The sequence below is a fragment of the Ruditapes philippinarum genome, unplaced genomic scaffold (genome assembly GCF_026571515.1).
Source record: "Ruditapes philippinarum isolate M1 unplaced genomic scaffold, ASM2657151v2 ctg2184_1_1_1_1, whole genome shotgun sequence".
Taxonomy (NCBI): domain Eukaryota; kingdom Metazoa; phylum Mollusca; class Bivalvia; order Venerida; family Veneridae; genus Ruditapes; species Ruditapes philippinarum.
In genome coordinates, this window is record NW_026860819.1 from 141,525 (window position 1) to 169,408 (window position 27,884).

The following is a 27,884-nucleotide window of genomic DNA, read 5'->3' on the forward strand; positions in this document are numbered from 1 at the left end:
GTCAACAGTATAAACAATATTATAAGTTCACATGGGCATGCATCTAGATGTAATGTTTAATTTTAATTTGTACACCTGATAATTTGACATTGATGACTTAGGCTTGTTTAATGTAGGAATAATCAAGTGTTGTAAAATGTTGGAAGCTTATGTTTGCCTCCAAAATAGAAAATAGAAAAATAGAAAGTAATTGTAAATCTTGTTCTACATTGTGCTACAATGAAAACATTGTTGTTAAAATGAAACATGCAGCGGGAAAGTCATGTTACTAAGTAACTGTTAGCAAAACATTTTGTATGGAAAACAAAAAATGTGTCTATTTTATAAATGATAATGTTTTTTCTTACAGTAACATGTTACACAAACAGAAACTACCAGGGATATATGTGATACCTTCAGCATTGTCTCCCTTTAGTAAGTTGATGTTTTGTGTCAGTAAACCTGTACAACAGAATTGAACAGATATGTGTTAACTATTTTTGAAGGTTTTTGTGTAACAAGCATATGTAACTCAGAATTAATGAACATTTCAAAACATGGTTATTGTCACCAATCTACTTAACATTCAGATCAGGCTTATCAGAGGCATATCCTTATTGAAGTATTTCAAAAATAATGTTCATTGCATTTTGTTCTGTTTATTTTGATTGTAATCAATGTGGCATATGTTGCAGTAAAAAGTATGAAATACTTTTATTTATGATAGTTAAAGACGACTGGAAATAGACAATGAATTAGTGACAATATTAAAATCTAACAGAATTGTTTAAATCTTACATAGATTGGGTGAACTTTATGAATTAATTGAATGCTAAAAGCAATCTTTTGGTGTCATATTTCTGGATTGAATTGTCAGTGAGATATATATATGGTATTTATCACTGTTTACAGTATGGAATGGTGTGATATTTATCCGACAAGGTCTCTACCAGGAAGCTGTGTTCAGATTTAACCTCAACATTCCTGAGAACTACCCAAATGGTGATTGCCCTGTAAGTAAAAACCATGTTTTGATTATTAATAAAAGATTAATACACAACAAATTAGGGCAGGAAGGTTATAAATGGCCTGCAAAATGAATAATGGCCCCATGGGCTTCAGCCACCCACTTTAAGTTGAGAATACCTTTTGTTTTAGATCAATATTTTTTAACTTGAAAACCTTAAGCAACTACATGTTTATGTAATAAAATTGTAATAATGATAATTGAGCAGCGTCACGACAAAACCAACATAATGGGTTTGCGACCAGCATGGATCCAGACCAGCCTGTGCATCTGCGCAGTCCGATCAGGATCCATGCTGTTCGCTATCAGTTTCTCTACTTGTTATAGAATATGTAAGCATGGATCCTGATCAGACTGCATGGATGCGCAGACTGGTCTGGATCCATGCTGGTCGTAAAACCCATTATGTTGGTTTTGTCATGACGCGGCTCAATTATATTCTCTCTTCTTTGAAATAATCATTAATTAAATTAACATATTACTCTTTTACATACAATAAAGAGATCTGAAAATTTTCCAATTCAATATAGGAATAATATTAAAATGAGACGTTTCTTTAACAACTGGAAGAAATTATATATTCTGCCATGAAATTTGTATGATATGCCATTGTACTATATAATTGACACTAATAAGCCATTACTTATCATTGATTACTAGCTGATGAAGGCAAGATAACAATCTCTTGCTTTTCTAATAGAAAGGGACCCCTCATTGTATCTTTAGTAATATCTGTGTTAACAATGAATATTATTATGTTATCAATATGTGTTATCATGTATATAATAATATTATCAATGTATGCTATCTATACTTCAGAGAGTATTCTTTGAGTTTCCAGTCTTCCATCCATTGGTTGATCCTAAAACATTTGAACTTGATGTGAAAAGAGAATTTAAAAAGTGGCGGTAAGTTTTAATTTTTTGTTGTTCTAAACAAATTTATAGAATGAAGTAAGTGTTCACAAGAAAAAAGCATATAAATGCATGGAATAGTCAGATTGGCCACTTGCAAGTTGGTGTAAATTGTTTGAAAATGGAGTATGTTTCCATGATGTGATATAGCTTTCAGTTCAATCATCAATATTTTTCATCATTTAAAATATTAGATATGTTCAACATTTTGGTCTATAGTTTTGCATGGTAATCCCCTGTTAATTGATATAAAGCAGTAATAATTGTAATTATTAAAAACACAAAACAATTTGTATATCATCTATGCAATTTTTCTTTTATTTTCAGACGAAATGCCAATTTCCTGTGGCAGGTACTTTTGTATGTAAGAAGAGTATTCTTTAAAATAGATCCCAAGTGTCCTTTAAATACAGAGGCAGCAGAATTGTAAGTATATCATTATATCAAGAGGCTATGTCTTTATTTTAGTTGTTTGAGGCAGTTGTCCACCATCACTATGGGCTCCAATCTTTGTTCAGCGTTGGAATTTAACTCTTACCCTAGGAAATACATCTAGTTATTGAAAAAAAACATCAGTGATTGTATCTGAGTAATTGTTCCATTCTGCAGAGAATCTTCTGAATTTGATAAAAAATGCTGGAAAGAGTTGTATAATCAGTAACTGACCCAAAAAAATCTTTCTGAAGCACCAATTATAACATTACATAAAACACCAATGAAATTAGTACATAAAACAACAAGCAGATTTTTTTTTATTTATTATTTATGATGAGAGCATATTTTAAAACATTTAGTATATGATATATATCATTATATTTTTAGATATGAACACAGTATGGAAGAGTTTAGAAAGAGGATAGAAGAATGTGTTAGCTCAAGTAAAGAAGTGCTTTATAACCCAATAGAATCAAATGATGCTCATATGATAAGGTGAGATAACTAAAAATAGTAAATATTTTATATTCGTTATCAACATTACTGTGCTGTATGCAAGCCAATAGACTAAGATCATAATATACTAGGAGCAGTGGCCTAGTTGTTAAGGTTAGCTGTTGTTTCCATATATGTAGGCAGAGCTTTTATCAAAAGTAAGGAATTGAGTCTTTAAATTTTGGGAAAATAACAATATATTTCAAAAATAGGAAGAGAAAACTTGATGTAAATTGAAACTGAATGGTTTAATGGAATTTCCATTAAAGGGAGATACAGGCAAAATTTTCATTTCTTAGTTTTGAATTCTTCATTCATTATTCTGTAAATGCCCTCAAAATGAATATATTAGACAGTCAAAGGAACAAAACTTTTCTCCATATAAAGAATAAAATAGCGGTTTCCTAACTTGACCCGCGTGGGTCAGGTTAGAGCACTAGGATTTCACAATAGTTGTCACAGTGAACATTGTAAACGTTAAAGAACATGCCAAATGAATGACTTAGACTTGTTTCAATCATACAATAACCACAATATCTGTTATTGTAACTTCAAGTGTTTGTTCAAGTCACGTGACTGGCGTCTAAATTTTGTTCAACATATATAGATATATTTACGCTTAAAACCCAAAATATAAAGAATTTTAACAGAAATCCATGCTGAAATTTTGAGAAATGCCATTTTAGAGTGATTTGAGTACATAAAATCATTTTAATATTTTTTGTCATTATTTTGCCTGAAAAAAGCCCTGTTATGACACCAATTTTTGCAGCCTGAAACGTCATATTGAACTTCAATATATAATGTTTTAAAGTTAACTTGAGAATGTTGGGAACTTATATTATGTGTTACACGAATGGTTTAAGATCATAAAGCAAACTACTCTCCGACAAGAAGTAATAATAGAAAACAAAAATAAACTGAACCACATGACAGCGTTTCTATTTAAATGTAAATTATTTATTAATCATATTAAATGATAGTTTTTCTAAGTGTTGAAATTGAAACTTTATTGTTCATAAGCTCTTGCCACTATATTAAGTGTTGAAAAATTTTCTTGTTCATTTAAAGCTCTTGCCAATATATGTATATTTACTATTATTCTGCAATGTTCCAGATTTTCACCATGGGACAGTGGTATACATGAGGAGGCAAAGTCAGATATGCTAACTCGCAAGGTAAAGTCGTCGTCTGTATCTAAGTCAGGTAACTCTGTCGTTTTTGGTTTTATAACCCATGGTTACTTGACACTGTTTACACTGTAGCATATTATACCACAATATTGACAAACTTGATGTATTAATGTCCTTAGCACTTCCCTGACATATATGTCATTTTATACTGATCCTTTTTGTAGCAATTCTTAAATTTGCCTGCACATATCATTTTAATTTTGTTGTATTTTGAAATTTATTAGATTTTTTGGCTGCATGAAGAATTTTGGATTAATAGAACATATATGTGAACTTGGTGTTAAATGTATTACCTTTTTTTACAAAATAAATTTTTATTCTAATTTTATTGCAGCGGTTATTTTTGGGTTCTGTTATATTAATAAAATAATTTTATTTAAATATCATAAAAAAAGCACTTTTAAGTATATTTCACAATTTTGGATTATCCATAAAGCGCTAGATACTATAAGTATACTGCTTTTTAATTCAAATCATATTTCCTTATAAGGTAATTGCATATTTACAAATCATTGACCCTACTTAAAACAGCAGCTTTATGAAATATTTGAGCTGTGTCATGACAAAACCAACATAGGGGGTTTGCAACCAGCATTGATTCAGACCAGCCTGAGCAGTCGATCAGGATCCATGCTGTTAGCTATCAGTTTCTCTACTTGTAATAGGGTTTGTAAGTGAACAGCATGGATCTTGATCAGACTGCGCGGATGCGCAGGCTGGTCTGGATCTATGCTGGTCGCAAACCCATTATGTTGGTTTCGTCATGGCGCAGCTCATTTTTCTATTCATAAATTTCATAAATATAGCTTTATACACTTCAACATATGTATATTTTACATTTCTTGTGAATAAATGAATTGTTACAATTTTTCTTTATTATAATTTCAGAAAAACCGAAGTGACCTTGAAACAGAACCTCATAAAAAGAATGGTTTATCTTGGATAAAACCCGGAACAACACAGACATTCTCTCAGGAAGAGGTTAACACTGCTAGGTGAAATGTTTGTACAGAATAAAGTGACAAATACTGACATATTTGCAGGCACAATTTTCACTTAATGTTAAAATTGAGATGACCCAGTTCGGAAGGAAATACCAAATACAAGTGATGGATATTTTTACCTTGCCAACCTGTGACAGTAACTCATCAGTGATTATTAAGTGTTTTGTGTTGTGAGAGAATAATATAATATATTGTGCTAAAAAATGATAAAAACAGTTTGAGGGTTAACGTTACACAGATACCTATGAAAATGCTTATATGCAATACCTGCGAATGGCTTTTGTATTAGTCGGGAAGAAATCCCATGTTTAAACATATCATTGAAATGAGATTATGTATATATTTCAGTGATATTTATCCTATATTTATACTTTTTGGAGGATTAGTTGTCATTGTAAAAGGATCAGTTTTGACTGCTTTTTCAAGCTTCTTTACATATTCATGGAATATTATCTTGAGAACATTTTTCTCCAAATTATTTTAGGCCATTGTTTAATGTTAAAAACGCATTATTAGGAGCTTTTTGTTTCCTCTTATTCTCCTGCTTATGTACCTTGTAATATGCAGGGATTGATTTGAGTATAAATGATGTTTCAATATAATAATGAGCCGTGTCATGACAAAACCAACATAATGGGTTTGCGACCAGCATGGATGCAGACCAGCCTGCACATTCATGCAGTCTGATCAGGATCCATGCTGTTTGCTTACAATATGATAAACATGATGGACAAGGAAAGGCGGCATTCAATGAACGCAGCCCTATAACAAACCCTATAACTAGTAGAGAAACTGATAGCGAACAGCATGGATCCTGATCAGACTGCGCGGATGCGCAGGCTGGTCTGGATCCATGCTGGTCGCAAAACCATTATGTTGGTTTTGTCATGACACAGCTCATATCTGATTTCGTCCTTATATGAATGTTATGGTTACAATAAAGATAAAAAGCGAATTTCATTTTTTTATAATAAAGAAGAAAAAGGTGTGTCATTTTCAGTTGTATATAAAGATTTCATCAGGCAGTACATGTCAGGATAGACCTACTTTTACTGTAGAATGATGTACGATTTTCCAAATAAATGAAAGACGTTTGCTAGAGACTAAATTTTGCCTTGCTTATGACATTTATTTTTGTTATGATACTTAGGTACTTAAATAATTCTAAAAAAAGACTTTGCCGGATAACTGTTAAATCATGTTGTCATTCATGATAATAATATAGGTGGCTGAAAATTCTTGCCCTTAAATGGGTTTGGTTTATAATTTTTTCAAGTATATTAACATGTACCATTGTTGTAACTCGTTATTTCTAAGGTAGAGTGTATCTAGCTAAATCACTATCGCTAAACAGCATTCTAGGTCCTAGCTTGAACATAATTTCAAATCTGGTCAAGTTTCTTGTCCTAATTGTCGCCTTAACAACAAATTGCTTTACACCTTTAATTTAATTATAACAATTTTTTTTTCCAACGCCACCTTTTGGAATTGTTTTACCGCAAATGTACCGTTTTTTGATGTAACTTCTTTGCTTATCATATTCATATGAAACTTGAGGGACTTTAAAAAAATATTTACAAGTAACTTTATTGGTTGATTATTACGTACAATATACTTCGGATTTTAAATGGAATTAAGAATAAAATTCATATAAGGCAATATTTTTGTTACTTCGGTTCTTGGTTTATATAGTATTAACTTATTCATGTCTCAGACAGAACATATATGTCTTTATTGGAAAATTAAGTTATCCAATGTTTATATGTTTACATGATAAATTGGCTGTTTGTAGAATTACAGCCTGAAATATGTCATCCCATGTTATACAGGTGTATTCTGTAATACCTTTAGATATTGTCACAAATATATTTTCTCTGTGTTTGTTCCATTACAAGAAAGTATTATGAAAAAAAAGTAAATATTTGCAGAAAGAAGTTATGTAAAGGAAAAGTAGGTAATTCATAAATTTTATGGCAAAAGGGAGACAGATTTTTTATTGAAAAATATTTAAACAAGAAACGTCTCTGGGTAGCCATGGAAACTACATTGTGCAATATTACTGATGAAATAAAAGTTTATTTGAGGGTTATTGTTTTGTATATAAATAGGTTTATGAAATTTGTGTTTATAAATAGATGTTTTATATATATTCTTTGATTTACTGTTGTGTTATAGAGCCATTTTATAGAAATGTTACCATGGCAACAAAAAATACAACAATATAATCCAAATGTATGTATTATAGGATTTTAGATATCTTTACTGTTATAACATTAGCATTAATATATACCACGAAAAGGGCTGTCCTATTTGCTTTATATACGCTAAAATTTTACATTACTGTGCATTTAGTAGATAACAAAATAACAAAAATTAAAAAAGAAGAAGGAATTAAAAACTAGAAATGAAGATTATGAACTATTTAAAAAAATTTGAAAGTATAAAACTTTTGAAACATAAATGCGGAAGTAAACATTTTTAACTGAAAATCTAAACTTTAATCAGACATTTTTGTTACCAAGGTAACATTAGATATATAGAAATTTATCCATTTTGTCCTTGTTAAGGGTATTTCATATTTGGCTCAACAGAACCACACATTAGACTATTATGCAATGAATAAAATTGAAACTGAAACATTGTGTGTTGTTTTCTTTTTATTTTTTAGCTTGACTTCTTAGAATACTGTGCTAACTCACCTAGGCAACAAAATCAGTGTTGGCATAGCATGTATTATGTGCAACTTCTTGTACAACATCATATCTCATCAACCACATAAGAGATTTGCTCTTAAACATTTCCTTAAGATCATAATTGAAGATCACTTTTCAAAGTCAGTATTGCTAAATGAAGCATGGATTTTTAGCCTGAAATTATGGCCCTTTTGTGAACTTGAAAATTCTTGGGTACAGTAAATCAGTTTTGCATCATCTATCCTGTATATAATATTTGTATTTTGCCATTATTAATTTTGTTTGTTAGGTTCAAACTTTTGAAAAAATTTAATGTTTGGTCAATTTTTCAGCAATTATCTGTGTCTACCTTTCTCCGGTTATGTTCACAAAGAATATGACCTGAACGTGTACCATTAATTGGGGCATCTGTTGCCAAGTGGTTAAGGCTGTTGCCTTCAAACCATTTGCCCCTCATCACTGAGGGTCGAATCCGGACAGGACTTTGGATTCTTTCATGTGAGGAAGCTATCCGGTAAAAGATTGACTAATAATTGTTGTTGTAAAGTTTCATAAAAATTCGGCTAAGTGGTTGAGCAGAAGGTTTTTCTATTTTTAGCTCTGATGGCAATCTCATTTGACAAACTATTTGAGCAATTTATAGATGACCAACCACCAACCAAGGATCATGCCTGTATAGTTTCATCACTATCAGTCAAATGATTTAAATTTCAAGTGAAATTGTTAACAATGGAAGGATAACGCCAGACAAGAGGCATCACAAAAACCTCATCTGAAGCATAAAATACTATATACATTTATATGTCTATATCTTGGATATTGTGAACATAAATATCACTGTATCATAGAAAACAATTATAACAAAGACATCATCATCATTATACAGTCATTTTATTTGATCAAAAACATAACATCATCATACAATTGTCCCAAAAACAAAATCCTTGAACAGAAATATAGTACACATACAGAATATAAAGCCATTTGATTAAGCATGCTTCTTCTTTTTTCCCCAGTGACAAAAATGTTTTCTATACATGTAAATGTTTAGGTTATATAACATTTTCTACCTACCTCTGTAACGCTATCAGTTTCTCTACTTGTTATAGGGTTTGTAAGCAAACAGCATGGATCCTGATCAGACTGCGCGGATGCACAGGCTGGTCTGGATCCATGCTGGTTGCAATGCACTATGTTGGTTTTGTTGTGACGCGGCTCAATTGTAGTAAATTTTAATTGATCTCCTTTATTGTCTTCCACTTAAGATCTTCATATATTGAATTGTTACAACAAACATTACCAGTAACCCCAAACTTGCTTTTATTTAGAGAATAGATATTTCAGCTGACATATGACAGTTTATAAGCAGATGAGACTTTTAAACATTGAAAAGCAATTACAATAAAATAAGCAAGACACAGACAAAAACTTTCCTTCTTCATAAAAATGATTAAAAAGACATCCAAACACTTCAGACAGGTGCAATAGACAATAATTTGGACAAACATATATGTTTAAGGAAAGCTATTCAGAAAGGAAATAATTTTTGTGCCATTATTATATTGAATAATGTAGTAAATAAATGTACATCTTATTGTCTTTATGCCCCCAAAAAAGGAATGTGAAATAAACTGCTTTAACTTTACGAATTGTCCAGTCAACAAAAATCAGTTAATTAAACAATAAGTTTATACAGTAACAAATTGCAACTGGATTGTTGATCAAAATTTTCATTTTCAATTCACTGACATAACACTTAACGAACATAAACCTGTCTTAAAAATTTATCTGTGAACTATAACTTGAGGTAAAACAAGGTTTCTATTTATTATGACTCACTACGAAAACTATGAATTATAATGTTTAAGTTCCATACCTCCAGATGCTGTGAAAAATATATCAAAACAAGCAAATCATAAACAATTCCCAAACTTCTATAAAAATCAATAAATATAAAGTCCAAAGCTATAAAATTGAATTGTAAAGATTGTTTACCATATACATGTATTACAGACTCTTTCATGTACATGTATACATTTTTCATAATTTTTTTATGCGACTGACTTTTGATAACAGGTAGGTATACTATTTACACATTTTTAGGCAGTGCCGATTCTGAACTTTATTAAATAACATCAAGTATATCAAACTTACAGTTTTCTTTTACTTATTGAAATAATATTGCCATGTAAATGTAATATTTAGTTGGAGGCATGTTACTCTAAGATGAAATATCATAATAATCAACATTGACTAGTTAAATGGTTAAGCACTTTTGACTGCTATTAAGATGGACTGAATAAGAAAAATGAATCGTACATATTAGAATAAATACACATATGATGAAAAAAATATTTAGTATAATATATACATGTGACAACTTCTCAGATCGGATAGGTAAATATATAAAATGTGAAAGCTCAAAGTTATCAAATCTTACACATGGACTTAAAGAAACATACATTCAAACCAGACAAGGGTACAATATACACATGAACTATTTTATCAGCTAAGTACAAATATAAAACATCCATACTTTATAGTTTTTAGATTAAATAAGAGAAGACATGAAAATGGTTTTCATGCTCCAAAGTAATGGGTTTTTTACAATTACATGTACTATAAACATACAGAATGCTTGGGTTGAAAAAAGACAGTATATTTCTTACTTTCAAATTAGCAACAACATCTTCATATCATGCCCTTGAATCATTATTATTCCATATAGCAGTAAACAAATTTAATATTATCCATATATCAAGTTTCATAAAAATATTTTCAGTACTTTTTGCGTTATTGCGGGATCCAGTTTTGTGAACGGACGGACGGACTGACAGACGGACAGACAGACGGACGGAGGGTAAACCTAAAGTCCCCTCCGGTTAAACCGGTAGGGGACTAACAAGCAAATCATAAACAATTCCCAAACTTCTATAAAAATCAATAAATATAAAGTCCAAAGCTATAAAATTGAATTGTAAAGATTGTTTACCATATACATGTATTACAGACTCTTTCATGTACATGTATACATTTTTCACAATTTTTTTATGCGACTGAATTTCGATAACAGGTAGGTATACTATTTACACATTTTTAGGCAGTGCCGATTCTGAACTTTATTAAATAACATCAAGTATATCAAACATACAGTTTTCTTTTACTTATTGAAATAATATTGCCATGTAAATGTAATATTTAGTTGGAGGCATGTTACTCTAAGATGAAATATCATAATAATCAACATTGACTAGTTAAATGGTTAAGCACTTTTGACTGCTATTAAGATGGACTGAATAAGAAAAATGAATCGTACATATTAGAATAAATACACATATGATGAAAAAATATTTAGTATAATATATACATGTGACAACTTCTCAGATCGGATAGGTAAATATATAAAATGTGAAAGCTCAAAGTTATCAAATCTTACACATGGACTTAAAGAACATACATTCAAACCAGACAAGGGTACAATATACACATGAACTATTTTATCAGCTAAGTACAAATATAAAACATCCATACTTTATAGTTTTTAGATTAAATAAGAGAAGACATGAAAATGGTTTTCATGCTCCAAAGTAATGGGTTTTTACAATTACATGTACTATAAACATACAGAATGCTTGGGTTGAAAAAGACAGTATATTCTTACTTTCAAATTACCAACAACATCTTCATATCATGCCCTCAAATCATTATTATTCCATATAGCAGTAAACAAATTTTATAGTACAAATAGACATCATGTTTGAGATTCTTTGAACAGAAACATATGTTCAATGCACCAACAATACTTAGTAAATTAAGAAAACAACAAAACAAATGTATAATTGATTTAGCTTAAAGTGCAAAACAAAAAAGATGACCTTAGCCATAATTATAAAAAAAAGTTTCCATTACTAATTCCTGAAATAACATGACTTAGCCATAAGTAAAAATCTCTTACATATTTGATCAAGTTTATTTTGTTACTTTGTTCATGAGGAGTATTAAAAAGCAGCATTTAATTTTTGTTTTAAAAGTGTCATTAGTAAATAACCTTAAAATCAAGGAAAGAACATTTTCCAATACTTGTCTTTCACAGCAGAGGTAGATTATTTCCAGAAAATAAATTGCTCTATGACAATTGTTCACATATTTCCAAAAGGAAAATATTCTTTTTTTATTAATCAACTATGTCTAAGTGTATAAGATAAAAAGGATTTTACTACCATCCTTAAGTGGAAATGATTTTGTCCTTAGAATGTGCAACTACAATGCAATTCATGCCTGAGAATTCTTCAATTATCTTATCTAGTACATTTCTTACAATGTCAACAAAATAATCAATGCAAGAGCAAACTCAAAAGAACAAGTTAAAATTTTCTCAATTTCTGGGACTTTTTTGGTTGATAGGACCAACTTGAAGGCCTGCTTTACCACAGAAACGCCTTTATTTTTATTTCTCAAAAGCTTTGATCATCAACCAAAACCTTAACTATAGTTTTACTTCCGTTGCCTGTTGGATGTTAGTACACTGTGTATTAAAGTGATTTGTATGGAAGTCAAAATACAACTTTGTTTACATTTTTCTTCTTGATGACACACAATTTCAAATTCAGTGCTACTTTTTTCAGGTGATAAGCATCTAACATTAGCTAAAACCATTATTTAAAAGTTATAAAATTCATGTTTTTCCTTTCTGAAGAATGAAATATTTATTAACTTCTGAGGCATAATGTTCCTTTCAGTTACATAAATATGAGATTGTAATGAACTAATATTAAAATGATAGAAAATGTATAGATTAAGTTTACTTCTAAACTTTGAACACTTTCACAGCAATTGCATACCTCAGTTAATGATTTTATCGATACATTAATATTAAGCACATTAATAATAAGTTGAGACATAATATAAGCTTTGACATCAGACCTCATTCTTGCATTTTATTTAAAAAAAAAAAAAACAAGAAACATGGCAATGCCACGAAACCAGGTTTTCAATTATCTCCATTGTAGATAAATATGTTGTATTTGAAATACAAATACAAGCAATAAACAATGTAACTATGTGCAATGTAAAACATGAATAATGTAGGAGGAATTGCCACAGAAGAAGTGTTCACTATATATTCTGTATAAGGAAAAAATATATTCTGTATAAGGAAAAAAAAACAAAGGGCAGTAATTAGGTCAAAAATTATCAAATCACAAAACCTCTACAATATGCGCCAGGGCACTTGATGATATGGCTTCTGTGAAAGTTTGAACAAAATCTGTTGAGAAATGTAGGACTAGTTCAGCACAGAAGAATTTGATCATTATATATTGAGGAAAAAAAAAGGGGCATAATTAGGTCAAATATTATCAAATCACAAAACCCCGACAATATGCGCCAGGGCACTTGATAACAAAGCTTCTGTGAAAGTTTGATCAAAATCTGTTGAGAAATGTAGGAGAAGTTGCGCACTGTAGAAATTGTTCACTATATATTCTGTATAAGGAAAAAAAACAAAGGGTCATAATTAGGTCAAATATTATCCAATCACAAAACCCCGATAATATGTTCCAGGGCACTTGATAACAAAGCTTCTGAGAAAGTTTGGTCAAAATCCGTTGAAAAATGTAAGAGGAGTCGCGCACAGAAGAAATTGTTCACTATATATTCTTTATAAGGAAAAAAAACAAAGGGCCATAATTAGGTCAAATATTATCCAATCGCAAAACCCGGACAATATGTGCCAGAGCACTTGATGACAAAGCTTCTGTGAAAGTTTGGTCAAAATCCGTTGAGAAATGTAGGAGGAGTTGCGCACAGCAGAAATTGTTCACTATACATTCTATATAAGGAAAAAAAACAAAGGGCCATAATTAGGTCAAATATTATCCAATCGCAAAACCCCGATAATATGTGCCAGGGCACTTGATGACAAAGCTTCTGTAAAAGTTTGGTCAAAATCTGTTGATAAATGTAGGAGGAGTTGCGCACAGAAGAAATTGTTCACTATATATTCTATATAAGGAAAAACAACAAAGGGCCGTAATTAGGTCAAATATTATCCAATGGCAAAACCCCGACAATATGCGCCAGGGCACTTGATGACAAAGCTTCTGTGAAAGTTTGGTCAAAATCCGTTGAGAAATGTAGGAGGAGTTGCGCACAGAAGAAATTGTTTACGCCCGCCCGCCCGCCCGCCCATCCGCCCGCCGACATACCTCAATCTAATAACCAGTTTTTTCCTTCGGAAAACCTGGTTAAAAAAAAAAACAGAATCAGCCAAAATATTGCAAACATAATAGATTATGCATATTTTCAAAACTGTGTACTACCTTAATTAAACTTACAGTAATTAACACGCACAATTCTGTAGATGAGCTTTCTATATTGGATTTCGAACTTTGTAAAATGTTACATTTAAATCATATTGCTTGAACCCGCATTCACTGTATTATAATGCAGATGTATTAACCACTAAGCCAATGTACCAACCTCTTAAAAAACTATCAAGCCAATGCCTTTCCCCTGAAGTAACCATGAAACCAATGCCCCTCCCCTTAAAATACAAGCAACAAAAATTGTTAAATGCCACAAAATATCGCCACTGGAATGATTCATGTTTTTACACATCATGATATTTTTGCCAAAGAAAGCAAAGCAACAGATTAACATTCTCTAGTAACATCCTCAAACCAAATAATTTAATAACCTCTTGTCCAGATCAAAGTAACTTTATCTTAACTCAGTCAACATACAAATAATTTACCAGTAAGATAATGTTAAGTTAAACATTTATTACATATGAAGTTAATGTACATTATTGGATATTTATATGATAGAAAAAATGAAAATCTTAAAGCTATATGTCTCCAGGTAAGCCAAACTATTTCAATAAAAACAATGTTGAGAAAAAATCCACTAAGATTTTAGAAAAGTAAAAAGATTCAAGATTTACATGTTATATGCGATTAATGACTGAATTTTCAGAATTTATAACTATATTTCTACTGTGTTACTAACGCAGTAAGGGTTATTTTTGCAAATTTTGACATCTTTTTGGTAATTAACGTAGGTTTCAAGTGCCATCAATAATGTGTAAATTGCTTCCTTTAGGGTACTTCATAATATTATATATTTAAATACATTTTCAAAATTTCATGAAAATTAGCATGAATCTGGAGGCATGCTGCTTTAATACAAAAATTTAATATATATATTTGTCAGATAACATATATTAAATATGCAATAACAGAAACACTTTTTATTTCAGCTCTTTCCAAACCTAAGAATATGGAAACAAGGTGAATGTACAGATTTTTTCCTCTTCTTAAATTACTTGTTGATTTATTTTTATTGGTCACACATTGCATGTATTAGTTTGCCAATGTCTGGTGATGTATTATTGTGCACACTACATGTATTAAAGCATGCTCTGTTGTTGTTTTTTTTTCAAACAATTAAACAAGGAAGATGATATTGAACTACATCTAGAACAATATTCAGCATGTACCATAACTTAAGTAGCTGGCTATGTGCACCACTCAAAAAAAACGTCCTTACATCAAGTAACAAAGTCTGTGTTGGAACGAAAAATAATTTTGAGCATGAACATTAAATATTGTGATATTTTCTCATACTGTATCATTAACGTGTATGTTATTAACCACTCCAGCAAATGATTGCACTGGGACTCGACCCAGCGTTTTTGAACAACAAAAAGTCATTTCGGATGAAATATCGTATTTTTGCTAGGTCGAACTCAACCCCGCAACTCAACCTCAATTGATTTTCTACGTTTAAAAACACAGTTCCAAATGATGCCAGTGAAACAACCCACAATAAATCAATAAAACACGTTCAAAGAAACAACTAACCACTGGCAAACAGTTTAAAAGTGGACAATAATGTTATTGTCAACGTCTAGTGATGTCATTTAGCTGCAATTTGATATACAGCTTTATATGATTTACGTAAGAATGACTTTGCAATTTGGACTTATACTGGACTAGTGCCATTTGGACCATTTGATGTGTTCAACCCCTTGTCTATATATTATATATACAGTATATATGTTTTTTCTAGAATTACTTTTTACTCTATCCCAACACTGTGTTAAGTCCCTGTAAGTAATTGTAGCTACAAAATGACCTACATTAACTGAGAACATGATAAATGCCATAAATATAACACAATTACAATCATGTTACAGTGTTGAGCTGAAAACTTGGCATATAGAAAAAATAAATAATGGCAGATCTATTCTGGAAGACAATGGTCCTGCTTAAAAAATCAAAACAATCTAATCAAGAGAATGTTTTTTAACCTACATTGTACGTTTACAGTATACACATAAGAATATAAACTTAAATTTCAAAAAAAAAATATCTATAAGGAATTATGTGTCATTAAAAACAATTTTCCAAACAATTTTGTAGAAAAAAAATATCAATTTAATTGCATTGTGGAGATAATTCCTTATAATACAAGTTTATTAATAAATCTTATCACGTAAGTTTGAGAGAAAAAGAACAAGAATTAATTCAAACTATCTTTAAAGCCGGAATGTTTGTTTATAAATGGCTCAGATGGTAGCAATATTTTTTCTAACTCCTGTATCACATCTTTACGATTTAAAATTTGCATATGTTCAGCTTTGTCGAAAGTTTTATGATAGACTGGTTGAGACTGGCCTTTAGCAAATCGTAGACACCCGAGAAGGCTTCGCATGTTGACAGTTCCGTCTCCGTTGTCCGGTATTGTTTTCGGGTAACTCTGCTGCCATGTTTTATTGGTGTATACAAATACTCCGGGAGTAGTGACGTTAACACCATGTAGGCAATGCATTTCTACACCAGGGGCGGTCAGTGGATTAATTAGTTTATGCGTGTCTTCCCACATCATATAACCTACATAAACATGTATTAATAGTTTCATTTATAAAATTTCAACCTTATTAGAGATATAACATTAACATTTTTATCAACACAAAAATAAATAACTTGTTCCGTTTTTAAATATTAAAGTATTTAATGTACTGATCAAGTACTGGTAGCCAACAGTACAGAGCAAGGTTATAAGTTGTAAAGGTCAAAGGAAAAATCCCATTTTTGCCTAATAAAAATATACCATTGACTTATTAATGAAATGGACATATGATAGCATATGGAAGGTAGCCAATAGTACATAGTCAGGTTGTAAGATGTTTAGATTTGCCAGAGCTTTAAACTGCAATAACATAGAAATAATCATCAGTTTTATAAGGATATTTCTTTTTCAATGTTTACAGATAGTAAAAATTACAATCCTACCAGTTTCATAGTCAATGTCCTTGAAGAGCTGTTTGTAATCTTTCACAGTATAATTCCTGGTGGGAGCGACTACAAGCACCTCGTCTGGTCCCCAGAACTGATCTGATGGCATCAACCAAGCGGTACTTGGCATGCTTCTCTGCTCACGTCGTACAGCAATCGACTTCACAATTGGAACATTTAGATTGTCACCTTAATAATTAAAATACATACAAATGTTTAACAGCCTACTTAATTAAGCATCTTAACTTTAATGATCTTAATCTGTGCTTTCAAAATCTTCTTACTAAGCTTAATGTCTTCTACATAAATGCAACTTATATTTAGAACTATCTTTACATATTCTGATACATGGCCACAGTTATCTAATAATCTGTAAAACAATAATGTTTTACCACAATAATCTGTAAACCAATAATGTTTTACCCCAATAATCTGTAAAACAATAATGTTTTACCATAATAATCTGTAAACCAATAATGTTTTACCTCAATAATCTGTAAACCAATAATGTTTTACCATAATAATCTGTAAACCAATAATGTTTTACCCCAATAATCTGTAAACCAATAATGTTTTACCCCAATAATCTGTAAACCAATAATGTTTTACCCCAATAATCTGTAAACCAATAATGTTTTACCTCAATAATCTGTAAACCAATAATGTTTTACCCCAATAATCTGTAAACCAATAATGTTTTACCATAATAATCTGTAAACCAATAATGTTTTACCATAATTACTGTAAACCAATAATGTTTTACCCCAATAATCTGTAAACCAATAATGTTTTACCATAATAATCTGTAAACCAATAATGTTTTACCTCAATAATCTGTAAACCAATAATGTTTTACCTCAGTATACTGCAAATTCACTGATATTCGTGGGCATGAAATTTCGTGGTTTTATCAAAACGGGCATTTTCGTTGGTTCTTAAATTCGTGGATTTTCAATTTCTTGTAAAAAAATTTAAATAAATAACCTAATGCAAAGTAATCTTACACATAATCGCCGCTCATTTTACTTACCGCATGTCCATACCTTTACGTGTCAATAAATTTAATCCTTGCCTCTGGGCATTCATTACACAAAAATTGGCGGAAAGCACCGATGCATGTTTGTAATATATAGAATAGAGACATGGCAAGAAGTGTTTGTTGGGATAAAATTTTGTCGGATGTTAAATTCGTGGATTGACCTACCCACGAAAACCACGAAAATTCGAACCCCACGAATAATAATGATTTTACAGTAATATTCTGTAAACCAATAATGTTTTAAGTGAAGGTAGGACCTCCTCTATTTCTATGAACAAGGACCAATTCTAAGACTTAACCTGGTTCTTACCTGATATCATAAGTCTTATAGGTTTGGCAGCACCACCCCAAACTCCAGCCAAGGAAATAAAACTTTTGATGAATTTACTCTTCCATGCTTTGGTCATGTGGTTTAATAGATACAAGGTGACTGGGTTACCCATACTGTGACCTAGAAGAACCACCTTCTTGTTGTTGTTCTTATAGTATGTCTCCTCAATCAATGACTTCAAATTATCCAGGAATTCATGAAGTTCATCTATAAAATATAAAATTCAAATTTCTTAAAATCAGTGACCTACCTTGTTACTGAATATATGTAATTTGTTGGTTTTGTTTTATTAATAAAAAACAACATTTTAACTTGAATTTTTATTTCCCTATGGGGTTGAAACTTTAGTTATAATGATACTATAATGATAATATAATTTCCCAGGTTAACTGATTAAAGAACAGCTCCAGAATACTCCCCTTTGATTCCTTTCTGCACATTATATCTGAACAGCTGACAAAAAGTTTGAACCACCATAATGTCTTTAATTTTCAAGCATATCAAACTGGCGTTTACCTTACTTTTACCCATGCTAGAAATTTCATTTGGCATGGGGGTGCCAGATGAGTCATATGCTATACAATGATGTCATTTTATAAATGAACTGCGTGAAATGATGTTATTTCGGCATAATTAAGAATGAAACTGCATGTCTAGGATGACAACATTTCGATGTAATGAATGACATTATGAATTCATACATTTTTGTAAGAAACTAATACATTGTATTTCAGATGAAATGACATTCATTTCCATGAAAAATTGTTTTATTGACTTTAAGAATTTAACATATGATAGAATATGGTAGAATATGCAAGAAGAAATATCTGACATGTGTTTGCAGTTCTGATCAGAATATCTATCCTGAAGGAACCCACCCATGTAATGGCTATTTTAAATCTGGATATCTTCCTCAACTAATATCATCAATGAAAGTAAAAATTTTAACATTGTACTCTTTTAAATAAAACATTTATGCTTTAATTCTAAATACTAGGAGTGAATATTAAAAGTGAGCAGGTATCCAGGAAATGTCATACTGTCAGGAGACATGGAATATAATCAAAACCAGTCAGACCCATTTTATATAAATCAGTCACATGTTACAGAAACTATACTTACTTGGAGCTTTTCTAAAGTCATATGGTGCACCTCTCAAGGTTGTATTCCTATCATAGCCCCAACTAACCATTGCCTTCACAATGTTATGGAAATAGGTTGCTGAAATAAATTTATAAAATAATTAATATACAATGAAATGTAACAAAATTGGGATATACATACATTCTATAGCAAGATAATTATACATGTTGATATACTTTGACATGATAAACATTTGAATCAAAGCTTTAAATACACAATATTCCACATGTTCAATAACCCCTTCAAATCTATATTGTTTGGGACACAATAATGAATACTGTATACACTGTCACCTTAAAATTTATTTCCTAGCTTCTTATCAAAGTATATGATAAAATTATCTTTCTGTAATAATTACTTGTGCAAAATTATTTTACGATTCCATTCTGGAGTGTGTTTTAAGTTATTAAGGCACATTAAAGGTCATAATTATGGTGACTTAATAGCTAAGCTTTACTGTTGGGGAAGACCTCTGTGTTCTATTGCAGGCACAAGCTTTACCAGAGTTGAAGCTAAGAACCAGCAACATCCCGAAGCTAACTGGATAGCTTTGTCACTGGGATTTAAAGCCGCAACAGTAAGGGGCAAGTGACCTTTGACTTCTTATTTTGAGGTAAAGTCTAAAGATGGTAAGAGTTCCTAGAATAAAACTGTCAAAATCCATAAATAAATGACAAAGATAATGCATACATGTACACACAACAGACATACAGGGTAACATTTCAGCTTCTAAATCAAAAACTTAAAACTGATTTTTCTACTTATTTTATAAATCAAACACTTTAAAATTGTTTAATTTTGTAAATAATGTACGTCATAAAAACTTCCTATTTCAAATTCTACAGTCATTTACTATCTCTTTATCAGTGGTTCATACACATGTAATGTGTAAATAATTTCCTGTTACAAGATGTTAGTTATCATTGTAGATGGGCACTATAAACCAAAAGCAACATGATTGGCCACTTAAACCTGACAACTTTTCTGTATTTGACTTTTGTATACTTTTAACTTAAACAGTTTTAATATCAAATTACCATATCTAGAAACTACAATGCTATAATTATCATATTTTAGCAAACAACAGCATCAAGCCGGGTCATAATTCTACAGAAGTTCTGAAAATTCAAGGTCTTGCTAAATAAATTAATGATTCATGTACAGATCTATATTCTCTAGTTAATTGAATTTTATATTGCACATTTTGTATATAATACTTGTATATAATTGCAAAGCTGAAAAATTAAATCAGACTGTCATAGATAAAAGAATTACAATCACAATTCATGTCAACCACATTAATAATACAAATCATACAATCCAATAATAACTGTTTTCAAATTGTAGAAGTAAACATTCAATTAAAGAACTTGCTGTGAAATCAAGAAAATATAAAAGTAAATATTGATACACTAATCATGTTAGTTCATTCAGTACAACTAGAACAAAAGCAAGGAAGTTAACACTCAAACATGTAAATTGATTGTATTTACAAAATATAAACATGTCAGTTTTCCTGGTGCAATGTAAATTTCCTTAACAGTTCACAACTACCTTTTCTTAAGATAATATACACGATAATTATTTCCGTCCCATTAATTTGAATAAATTGACCTGCCTAGTATTTTAATTATATCTTATTATAAACACAGATCTGTTGTATTTACTTTTTATTCTGTACTTACTCTGGAAGATTTCATTTTTACTTACTTAGGGAGATTTCGGAGTGATCTAGGAATTCAACTGTGTCAGTCCCACCAAAGCCAGGAATCTTTATGTCTACCCCAGGTGAATTGTGGGTCTTTCTTGTAACATTGTCATACTCCAGCCTATTTACAAACAAAGATATCAATATTTTCAAAAATCTATTGTCAGTTTCCTTATTGCACAAACTTTAATGCTTTTGAGCAAATCAATGTGTTTTCGTCTTCATTAAACATTTATGAGCTTGACTGCGAAACAAGTTCTTACACCTTATATTAATCAATTTTGAGTCCACTTCCTGAAACCAACCAGAGCTGGTGTCATATAAAGAAACATGGTCATGACCCAATTAGGGCTCAACCAATGATCCACATACATGTGAACTCTCCCACTTTTAGCGGAAGACTCCTACTTTTTGCAGCCATGTTTTCAAAGATTTTTCTTAAAATAAGGGGTATTTTCACAAATTTAAGAAATCTCCCTATTTTTGATGTCAGAACTTTCTTCTTCGTTTATTGCAAATTCTAAAATCTCCCTCTTTTTGAAGAAAAATCTCCCACTTGATCATCGAAAAGATACATGTATGGATCCATGGCTTGAGAGGCATACACCTTAACCACTAGGCTACCGCTCCCTTCATTCTTCATTATTATTGAGTTCTTGAATGACCAGGTAGCTATCTTGTTAAATATAACTTTTACATCCTGTTTCTCATAAATATGATTTCTTCCCTCAGATTAAAAAGAATCTCTTATTACACGGAAATCTTTCTATTACAGATGGTCAGAGGTTCTACCTTATCTACCATATTTTAGAAAAATTCAGTCTGTCACACTAAAATTACACAAATTAATTCATTCAAATAATGCAAATTCAAACTGAGCACCAACTAATATGATAGCATTCAAAATAGCATTTATGCAAATTATTGCCCATATCTTTTTAGTACAGATATAAGGTATCATTTTTAACTTTACACATAGGCCAGCATAATTTGAATCACTGATCAGTAATATTTTAATCTTCACTGACTTACCTCATATTATCAACAAAACAGTCAATAAGAAATGGTACAAGTTGTTCCAAGTTAAGCCACAAGTCATAATAATAATTTGTCTTCTTGATACAATAGCTTGCTACTGTAGTTGTCTTGTTTAACTTTGCTTTAAATTGACTCCCCCCATCTCCAGGAACTGAAAAAAGAAGAAGAAAATAACCTCAGGTATCAATAAAAACAAGAGGGCCATGATGGCCCTGAGGTCGCTCACCTGTATATAGGCCCCCGGAGCAGGGCCAGTTTAAACCCCAGGGTTTTTATTTGAACAAGCTTGGAAGGCACCCATTAGAAGATGTTTCATGATGTTAAGTTTTTAATACACACATATAATGAAAAACAATGGCCAATTTTAACCCAAGGGCTTTTATTTGAACAAACTTGGTAGACACCCATAAGATGTTTCATGCTAAACATCTAAGCTCTAGCTCATTGGGTTTTTTAAAAGAAGATTTTATAAATTTTTACTATACACATATAGTTAAAAACAATGACACCCCTGGGGCGGGCCAGTTTTGACCCCAGGGCTTTTATTTGAACAAACTTTGTAGACACTCACTAGAAGATGTTTCATGCTTAATATCTAAACTCTAGCTATTTGGGTTATTTCAAAGAAGATTTTAAGATTTTGCTAAACACATATAAGGAAAATCAATGACCCCCAGGGCGGGGCAAATTTTGATCCCAGGGCTTTTATTTGAACAAACTTTGTAGACACTCACTAGAAGATGTTTCATGCTTAATATCTAAACTCTAGCTATTTGTTTTTTTTTTTAGTTTTTGCTATACACATATAAGGAAAATCAATGACCCCCGGGGCGGGGCCAATTTTGACCCCAGGGCTTTTATTTGAACAAACTTGGTAGACACCCATTAGAACATGTTTCATGCTAAATAATTTAGCTCTAGCTCTTTGAGTTCTTTGTAAGAAGATTTTTTAAAGTTTTTACTATATGCATATAGGGAAAATCAATGACCCCCTGGGGAGGGGCCAATTTTGACCCCAGGGCTTTTATTTGAACAAACTTGGTAGACACTCATTACAAAATGTTTCATGCTAAATATCTTAGCTCTAGCTCTTTGGGTTCTTTAAAAGAAGATTTTTTAAGTTTTTACTATATGCATATAGGGAAAATCAATGACCCCCTGGGGCAGGGCCAATTTTGACCCCAGGTCTTTTATTTGAACAAACTTGGTAGACACTCACTAGAAGATGTTTCATGCCAAATATCTAATCTCTAGCTCTTTGGGTTTTTTAAAAGAAGATATTTAAAGTTTTTTCTGTCGGTTGCCATGGCAACCAGAGTTCTGCATGGAATTAAATTCTTTGAACAATTTTTAAAGGTGACCACCAAAGGAACATTCCTGTGAAGTTTGGATGAAATTGGCTTAGTGGTTAATGAGGAGATGTCATTTAAAGTAAAAGTTTACGGTTGGACGCCGGACGGACGCCGGACGAAAAGTGATCACAAAAGCTCACCCTGTCACTTTGTGACAGGTGAGCTAACAAGAGCACCACTAGGCTGAGCATTATAATTATGCCCGAAAGTGTTTTTTTTTTGTAAGGATGAAGCATTTGTAAGGCATTACATAAATTAGATAAAGTATTACCTCCTTCAAATGGCAATCCTCCTATAAAGTTTGAATATTGTGGGCCAAATGGAACTTAAGTTATGCTCTGGAAACTTTTTCAGTTTTAAGGTAATAGTGACCTTGACCTTTTGAAGTAATAGTGTTTGAGGTAATAGTGACCTTGATCTTTGACCTTGTGACCCCAAAATCAATAGGGGTATTCTTCCCAATATGGAAAATCATCCTATGAAGTTTGAATATTGTGGGCAAAATAGACCTTAAGTTATGCTCTAGAAACTGTTTTCAGTTTTAAGGTAATAGTGACCTTGACCTTTGACATTGTGACCCCAAAATCAATAGGGGTCTTCTACCCAATATGGACAATCATCCTATGAAGTTTGAATATTCTGGGCCAAATGGAACTTAAGTTATGTTCCGGAAACTGTTTTGTTTTCAGTTTTAAGGTAATAGTGACCTTGACCTTTGACCTTGTGACACCAAAATCAATAGGGGTCTTCTACCCAATATGGACAATCATCCTATGAAGTTTGAATATTGTGGGCCACATGCAACTTAAGTAATGCTCCGGAAACTGTTTTCAGTTTTAAAGTAATAATGACCTTGACCTTTGACCTTGTGACCCCAAAATCAATAGGGGTCTTCTATCCAATATGGACAATCATCCTATGAAGTTTGAACACTGTGGGCCAAATGGAACTAAAGTTATGCTCCGGAAACTGTTTCCAGTTTTAAGGTGATAGTGACCTTGACCTTTGACCATGTGACCCTAAAATCAATAGGGATCTTCTACCCAATATGGACAATCATCCTATGAAGTTTGAATATTGTGGGCCAAATGGAACTTATTTTATTTCTGGAAACCAAATTGCTAACGGCACACGGACAGACGGACGGACGGACGTTCTCACAGGACAGTAATTATGTGGCTACTCTATTGTTCTTTTTAGCCACACAAAAGAAAATAGCCACATAAAAGCATTACGGAATGAATGACATCAAAGAGAAAGAACAGTTACCTATTGTCCCTCTAGCCACATAATTACCCTCCTGTGAGTGCGGACTGACGTACTGACGGACGGACAGACACCAGGGGGTATAACATAATATGCCCGAAATTCTTTCGGGCATACATGTATAAAAAGAGGTCATCCTCTAAAAAATCACACAAAATACAATTGTAATCTTACCTACATGTAGCACCAAACATTTAACAGACATAATTATGCTGCTTACACAATTATGTTTATTATCTAATCACTGAATAGCACCAATTTAGTGTCAGGTTTTTACATAGATATTCTTGAAAGTAAATGATTTTTGTCAATGTCATGATAATTAATAAAATGAGACACATCATCTTTGAACTGAGAATTTATTTTAAGATATTTGTATGATTATTGTATTTTAAAGTGAAGCGAATCAATACTAATCATCTAATTCACACCAAGTGTTGGTCACTTGGTGTCAGTAGTTTTAACTCTGGATCAAAGCAGTTAGCCACATTGAATTTACCAAAGTACAGTTCTTCTTGGGCAGGCTGTCAAGCAGTTTACCAGGACTAGTTGCCTTCACTTCTGCAAGGAACTGAAACTTCTGTACATGCCATAGCAGAGGTACAGTGCGAATGACCGTAGAAAAGATTTTATGATCAAACACAACGAAAGTGACCTGCACCATCCAGGAATCAAACCCGACACAAATTAGAAAAACATGTTTTGCTTATTAATGAGCCTGCTAGCAAAGCGAGCATTATGGTAACATGAGTAACGTCAAAGTGATGATGGTTTTGAAAAGTTTTGCTGGAAGTACAGCATATTATGGGTAATAACTTAAAATAAGTTTGATTGCCCTTCATCAGAGGTTATTTTGATTCCATGTCCTATAATACTTTGAGTACTTTGATCAGTACCTGCCAGTTACCAGCACTATTATTTATCCAAGCATGCTTGGAATCAGTTTTTCTGGTTTCCTGTCTCATTATGGTTTCCATTCAAAATTACATTCAAATTCCCTTGCCGATTACCATAAATCCAGATACGAAGTTTCGCGAAAGCACTTTTCCCGGAATGGGCCTAATTTTGATTGATTTACGTATACTGTACTATTTTTGATAAATTACGGTCAAAATAATTACATTTATACTCAACTTATTCATAAAATACTGAATAAATAGGCAGGAGTCAATAACAGCAAGTAGGTTCCTGTTTCACGATACACTTTTCCCAAAATGTAATTAGTAACCCCGATACTCGATTTTAAATAATTTATGTTCTTCTATGATGGATTCAATCGAATGACAGACTATTCTCTCCCTTACCAGTTCCTCCCCCTGACGGTTCTCTCCCTAACCATTTCCTCCCCTGACGGTTCTCTCCCAAATTTGAAATATGCAGACAGTTCTCCCCCAATTTTATTTTTATAAGTTATCAATTTAGTTTTAACTTAATCTAATAATATTTCTTAATGAAGATTATTAAAAGAATGTGTTTGATATTAACTGCATTTTATGTTTTATGTTTATCAGCTGAAAAGTGTTTGTAAATTTAACACCTTTTTTCAGTATTTTAATCCTATCAACACCTTTATTGTGAGAGATATAGATCATTGGACAGTGATTGATATACACCTGTAATTATATTAAGGTCTAGCTTGTGATGTTCATTCATTTGTTAAATAGTGAATAAGGTGGAAACAAGTATGTTCTAGAAAATAAATAAACAACAACTGGTATGCAAACACATTCCACATTTACTTTTTTACGAAATTGATTTAAAAACATGTAGTCATTAACTTGAAACAATATATAATACCAAATAACAAATATAATACTTATTCATCAACACCTTTTCACAGCTATTTTAATCTAATTAACACCTTGATTCTTGAGTAATGAATTAATAAACACCTCAATTATCACTGCAGAAATGTGTGTATTGAAATCCTTTTTTCATTATACAAAAGTTTCGCAATTAATATTTATTAATCATTTTTTGTCTATAAATTTCATTTTTATTTGTTAAAAAAAATTAATAATATCTTATGATTATCCTAATCAAGTAAATTATTCATTAATTATTTTTAATGACTAAACACATTAAAAAGTATACATTACATCTAATTAAAAAATCAGAATAATTAACTAATATCATCATTGATCAGTTATTGTTATATGTTAAAAAAAAGTTTTTCTAATTCAATTTATATCAATTGATAATAAAGTAATAAACCTACCCATTTATTTAACATCTAAATTAACACTTCAATAAAATCTTCTTTTTTTTCTAATTTATATCAATTGATAATAAACTTACCCATTTATTTATCATCTAAATACTTTAATAATAATGTAATTATAAAAATAAGAATGGGGAGGAACTGTCTTCTAATTTGCAAATATGCAGACAGTTCTCTCCCAAAATAGGGAGAGAACCGTCAGGGAGGAAACGTCAGGGGAGGAACTGGTAAGGGAGAGAATAGTCTGACTACCGATTCAATTTAGATATCACATAAAACCTAGTTACTGTATTGTACTACAGTATGGCTATTTCGATAGTAAAATTTGGCTGTTAAATAATTAATATTAGTAACATAACCATTCGGGGGCTTCAATTCCCTATAACCTCTTGATGGTCAATTCCACATGGATTGATGGAAAATAAATCAAACCAAATTTAACGATGAGACAGATGTCAATGACGGGTGAAGTTGAGTAATTTTACAATGAAATTCGTGTTCACCTCATTTTTAACACGGAGTTTAAAAAACTGGAAATAACATAGTAAAATAAGCATACTCAAAACCACCGGGTTAAGATCTGGCTTAGCGCTGACAATGAAGAATGTATAAAAAGTCGCAAAAAGAAACAGAAATCCTCTTTCTCCCATTTTTGAAGTCCTACGTCGTCCTAAATCCGATATCTTAGCTTGGATAAATTGCGAAGAAGCCGAATAAAGATTAAAACTTGTTTCCGAGCGCATCAGT

General features: G+C 31.5%; 2 protein-coding genes across 6 annotated transcripts in view; one reads left to right on the forward strand and one right to left on the reverse strand.

Annotated features, from left to right (window-relative positions):
• The window catches only part of LOC132713480 (AKT-interacting protein-like), a 35,913-nt gene extending 30,193 nt beyond the window's left edge, over positions 1-5,720 (forward strand). Inside the window, exons 5-11 of one of the 5 annotated variants that reach the window (XM_060696100.1) lie at positions 350-414; positions 892-992; positions 1,826-1,914; positions 2,248-2,346; positions 2,743-2,850; positions 3,968-4,028; positions 4,932-5,708. In XM_060696100.1, coding sequence (XP_060552083.1) covers positions 350-414; positions 892-992; positions 1,826-1,914; positions 2,248-2,346; positions 2,743-2,850; positions 3,968-4,028; positions 4,932-5,042 — 634 coding nt within the window. In that variant the 3' untranslated portion in view covers positions 5,043-5,708. Of the gene's footprint in view, positions 1-349; positions 415-891; positions 993-1,825; positions 1,915-2,247; positions 2,347-2,742; positions 2,851-3,967; positions 4,057-4,931 lie in introns of all 5 variants that reach the window. The other 4 variants (XM_060696099.1, XM_060696098.1, XM_060696096.1 and 1 more) reach the window with 4 other exon arrangements.
• Positions 5,721-14,507: 8,787 nt separating this feature from the next.
• On the reverse strand, positions 14,508-27,855 carry LOC132713483 (phospholipase A2 group XV-like). Its single transcript, XM_060696105.1, has 7 exons — positions 27,697-27,855; positions 22,293-22,449; positions 21,263-21,381; positions 19,532-19,630; positions 18,389-18,616; positions 17,037-17,228; positions 14,508-16,634 (listed from the first exon to the last, which is right to left on the reverse strand). The coding sequence occupies exons 1-7, from the start codon at positions 27,785-27,787 to the stop codon at positions 16,264-16,266; spliced, it is 1,257 nt and encodes a 418-aa protein (XP_060552088.1). The 5' UTR covers positions 27,788-27,855; the 3' UTR covers positions 14,508-16,263.
• Between the last annotated feature and the right edge of the window lie 29 nt (positions 27,856-27,884).